This window comes from Cannabis sativa, chromosome 1, assembly GCF_029168945.1.
Source record: "Cannabis sativa cultivar Pink pepper isolate KNU-18-1 chromosome 1, ASM2916894v1, whole genome shotgun sequence".
Classification (NCBI taxonomy): Eukaryota; Viridiplantae; Streptophyta; class Magnoliopsida; order Rosales; family Cannabaceae; genus Cannabis; species Cannabis sativa.
The window spans coordinates 42,858,159-42,863,257 of record NC_083601.1 but is presented as its reverse complement, the minus strand read 5'-3'; the positions used below and the strand labels follow the sequence as shown (position 1 = coordinate 42,863,257).

The window sequence follows — 5,099 nt, the reverse complement described above, 5'->3', positions numbered from 1 at the left end:
TGAGTTTTCATTTATTTGTTTATAATTTATGTTTTTTTTTTATGTTATACGTTATGCAGCATATTGATGTGTGCTTTTATTACTTGAGGAAGCAAATTAAGTATGACAAAAGTGTGAGGTTCTTTGCCAGCACCATCGATTGTTTTTTTGCAGCCCATATATTTGATTTGTACAACAAGTTTTTTGTGCAAATGATGAGGATATTAATTACGTTCCTCGGGACACTAAGCCCATTTGCGTATATTGCGGGATTTGGCTTGTTGTGTGGTAAACCATGGTTCGTTTTAGATTTCATGCTATTTCCGGTCAATGTAATGGCTTTGGCACATTGGATTTTGTGCGTCTTTGACATCAAGATGAGATGTCTTAAGGTGTGCAATTCTTTCGAGGCGTGGAAAGTTTAAGGACGATCGATTTTGTGAATGCATTTGCTGTTATTTTGCCGATTTTATTGTCTCATGTGGATTTCTATGGTCGGAGGTCTGATATTGACAAGAGCACTCAGTATTTTCAGGGAGTGAAGGATACAGATCCATTGGAAATTGTTTTTATAGATAAATTGCCTCAACAAGATCAGTGGTAACTATATTGTATATTTTTTATTTTTTTTATTAACATTTTAGTTTACGATGGTTCTGACTGTTATTTTTATTCTTTATTTTGTAGTGACTGCGGTGTATTCGTTATAAAGTATGCTGAATACTTTATACATGAAATGATCAACAATGTCCCCAAAACTTTGAATATGGATTTCGTCCGAAAGAAGATGTGCGTTGAGCTTTTTGTGCATGCTATGAAGAAGGAGTTGAATGGATATGAATGCAGTTCGAGTTTCTGCGGGAAGATGCCCAAAGCTACTAGGGGAGCTTTGAAGATTGGATGATTAGTGTTACAATTACTATCGTTTAGTTTAGACTGTTATTTTGTGGTTTCCTGATGTTATGTAATTAGCACTTGTAGTATTTTGCAAACTTTAACATGTAGTTTTTGGTTTTATGTAACTGTTGTGTGTTGTGGAACACTTAATTAGGTGGTATACGGACCTTGTATGTTGTGGAACATTATTTTGTGTAAATGAAACTTTTGTGTACTTAAGAAACTAATTAGTTTACTTTTTTTCAATTGATGATTAGTTTACTTTTTCAATTGATGATCAATCTAATTAAAATGGATTTTTTTTTTTTTTTCAGGAAACAAATCACTATCATCAGATATTTTTCTTGTTTACATATCGATATGAGAGGGTAACAGGTACATTTTTTTTTTATAATTGGTGTGAGGATACGAATAGGTAATAGATATATTATTTTTTTTTATTTTTTATTTTTTAAAAAATTGCATATTAATTTTCATTTGAAGATCATTATAAGAAAATATAAAACCTGAAATGGATGGATATGGGTAACATGTTTGTTTATTTTTTTGACATGTTCTTGTTTTTGTAAAATCAGAGGAACCATTATGTTCATAATAGTCCAAGACATAGTACTAATGTAGTACTTATTACTTTAAGTATCAAATGTTGTGAAAAAATGCTATTTTTTTTTAAGTACTGATGTTCTTTCTCTTTCGGGTTGGCTTTGGAACTGGTTCATTTTTGCACGATCTTTTGTTGTGTCCTTTTTGGTTGCATGATCCACATTTGACCTGTGTTTTTGTTTCTAGCACACCTTTGTACCTTTGTTTTTTTGGCCGCCCGTCGCTCTTGTGTGTTGGGTGTAGAACAATCATATCTTTTATATGATCCGGTATATCCCAAGTTGTAGAATCTGCTAGTGGGAAGATATTATCTTCATATGTTGACAAAAAAGCCTTTTTTGTGTAGTAGTAAGAGCGATGGTAGCATGATAGATTCCTTTTGGTTAACACAAATTGCATGTGAGCAAGGCATTTCATCATATTCAAATTTACGACGTTCGCATGTTTTTTTTTCCAGGTTTACTATGTATGAGTCGGTACAATCATGTACTTTGTATACAATCAGGTTTGATGTTTCCACCTGTGAAAGTAGTTATATTTTAGTTACATTATTGATTGCATATAAAAAAAAAAATTTAAGCATGTTTATTGGTATACAAACGAGTTTGATTTTTGTTATGCAGCAATAGACTAATAAGTTTATTTAATAACTGTATGAGTGTAATAAAGTGCAAAAATAAACCAATATGTATATTTTATATAATTATGGAATAATTTTTATAAGGCAGATATGTTACCTTGTACTTTAAGCTCATATCTCGCTCTTTTCGTAGACTTTTCTCTGGTTTTTGTGCCAAGTATGTGAATGTAGACAATGCTCTATTTTTGTTGTCCCAATACCATTTTTGGACCAAAGAGTGAAGACATTCTAGTAAAGTTGCTATTGGTAACTCTCTTACTTCTTTGAGTGCTGCATTCACAGATTCTGCGATGTTCGATGTCATTGTTTTGTATCGCCTGTTTTGGCTGTATAACCTTGTCCACTTACTGTTTCCAACTTCGTTTACTGCATAGTCTCTTATGCCGCTATGAATATTGTCTAGATCTCTCATATTTTTTTCATATTCAGCAGCATTGTAAGCTTTGGAAGCACCATTGAATGCATTTCTGAGTTCATCTCCCCCTTTTTTGAACTTGGTCTTGATATTCTTTAGCAAGTGGTAGCAACAAACTCCATGCATGAGGTTTGGGAAGTTTGTATTTGCTGCTTTCGCAATACTTTCATGTCTATCTGAAATAATGCACTGCCCTTCTCTCTCATTGTATGATTCTTTTAGTTTGCTGAAGAACCAGTTCCATGAAGTGTCATTCTCGTAGTCTACTATTGCAAATGCTAGCTGGAAATATGTGTCTATTTGCATTTTGTGCACTAGCTATTAACAATGTTCCACCATGTTGATTTTTTAAGAAAGTACCATCCGTGACTATTATTGGATTACAGTGTTGCCAACCTTTGATGGAAGCACCTATTGCGAAGTATAGGTATTTGAAGTGGCCATTCTCGTCTGTGACAAGGTCTGTGATTGTTCCTGTAATTCAAGAAACTATTTAGTATACTATATTTTTTATAGTTTTGTTTGGAAAAATTGGTTTTAGGGTTATGAAGTAGTACAGGTTGCATTTTTCCATCATGTACAAGATTCTGGTATTTCGAGTACGATTCGTGTGGACAGCGTCTTGCATCTACAATAGCCTTTTCTCTAGCCCTCCATGCTTTTTGGTAAGATATGGAGACACTATAGTCATCTGCCATGTCATCCACTATTTCATTTGGTGTGTAGTCTCTCTTTGGGTTTACAAATTTGGTTCTTATTACCTTCTACCAATCGGGTTGCTTGTTGCATTAGGGTGGTCTACGGATGTGACATCTAATGAGCATGTATGAGAATGTCGAATCTTTACGATTTTGAACATGTTTGTTTTTCCATGTTTTGATGCCGAGAAACTCCATTTACAATTTTTCATCGATGCAAACTAGCTTGTAGTCAAGTTTGGAGGATCTTTTTACCTTGAAGGAAATTTGATTTCTTCTTATTGAGTATGGGTGACGGCATTTTGTAGTGTTTCCTTGTTTGAAAAAACTTGTCCAACAAATATGTTATCAACATGAGGATCTGAGATCACCTGACTTGTTGCTTGCTGGCTTGTTTCAATTGCATTTTCAACTTGATTGATTACAAAGTACGCCATGTTTTGTGCATACTCCGTCCTTGTAGGTATAGTGTTGTGTGATTTGCATTGTATGTTCGGAAGTAGTCATGATTGATGGGCTTGCTACCAATGTTTTCTCGGTGGAATATTTGCCGAAAGGTTTACCATCATAGGGTATTTGGTCTCATCATCATCTTTTTTTTTCGATTTGTTCATAAAATCGGCCATTGTCATCTCGTAATCTTCATGGGTGGTATTCATTTGATTTAATTTGGAATTGAACATCAATGTTTTGTTTTACTTCGTCCAAACCCAAAGTAGAACATATTGTTTGTGCAAGTAGGTTGTAAGAACATTTTCGATGGTATCAATATCCCCGTCACTTCAAAATCTCGTGTAATTTGTTTTGTCCACCCATTGTCCATTATAAAATATCATAACTGTTCTTGGATCTTCCATATCAAACTGTCATTAATCAATGCAAATGTAACTTTTATTATAAACAGTTTTGATTATTCTAAGTATTTTTTTTTATTGACAAATGTACGTATAAAAAACGATTTTCTCACATAAGTATTTGAAAGTATTGTTTGTATAATAATCAGTTATGTATTTTTAACTTTTATAATTACCTATTTTTGATAGCTTTTGGTGGTGCTTCTAGGAAAGGCAGAGGAAGACGATGAAGATGTACATGTCGTCGAGTACTCGCTGTGAAGGTAATTTTTTCTTAAGCTTTGATTCTTGATCGCATTTGCTCTGTTGACTATTTGGTTGATCTGTCGATGATTCTGATTCAGCTAGCTGTGACTTTTTTGTTTCTGAAGCTTTTTTTTGTTCGTCAATGGAGTTTTTTTTTTTTTTTGGAGAGAAGTTTTGCAGTTGTGATATTGATTTGTATAATCGCAGGGACGCGATTTTGCAAATCGTTAGTGCGGTTGCGAGAATCGAAAACTGTTTTTAGGATGTTCGATCGGTTGTCGAACGATTTTTTTTTTTTTGTTCGTGAATGTTTTTTTTTTTTTCAAGTTTTGATTTGAATTCTCAGATTTTGGATTATAGATTTATAGGTTTCCTTTTTGATTATAGATCACGCGCTTTTTAGGAATTAAAATCCCTTGATTTTCGGATGATTGCAGCGCCTTTGATGACGTTGGCAGTCTGGGTTTTTTTTGGGTTTACGGTAGATGGTGATGAGGTGGCACGTTATTAGGAGTGCATTAGTTTAATTAACGTGATTTACGTTAATAGATTGTATATTACGTATAGATATGAAAATTTCCCTTTTAAAATTGAGAAATTTACAAAAATATTAGAATTTAGGTTAATTTTTACAAAAATACTATCACACGGAAATATTTTCAAAAATACTATGTTTTTATAAAACACCAGTAAAACACAAAGCAGAATAACTCAAAACAATAGTAGAACACCAGTAAAATACCAGTAGAACACCAGTGAAAACTTAA

The 5,099-nt window shown here is 33.3% G+C and overlaps 1 protein-coding gene across 1 annotated transcript; it reads right to left on the bottom strand.

Annotated features, from left to right (window-relative positions):
* Positions 1–2,094: 2,094 nt before the first annotated feature.
* LOC133034690 (uncharacterized) lies at positions 2,095–2,840 on the bottom strand. Its single transcript, XM_061110008.1, has 2 exons — positions 2,217–2,840; positions 2,095–2,109 (listed from the first exon to the last, which is right to left on the bottom strand). The coding sequence occupies exons 1-2, from the start codon at positions 2,838–2,840 to the stop codon at positions 2,095–2,097; spliced, it is 639 nt and encodes a 212-aa protein (XP_060965991.1).
* Positions 2,841–5,099: the final 2,259 nt, after the last annotated feature.

Excerpts from the sequence above, each read along its gene's own strand:
- LOC133034690 (XM_061110008.1), bottom strand. The coding sequence starts at position 2,840 with ATGCAAATAGACACATATTTCCAGCTAGCATTTGCAATAGTAGACTAC.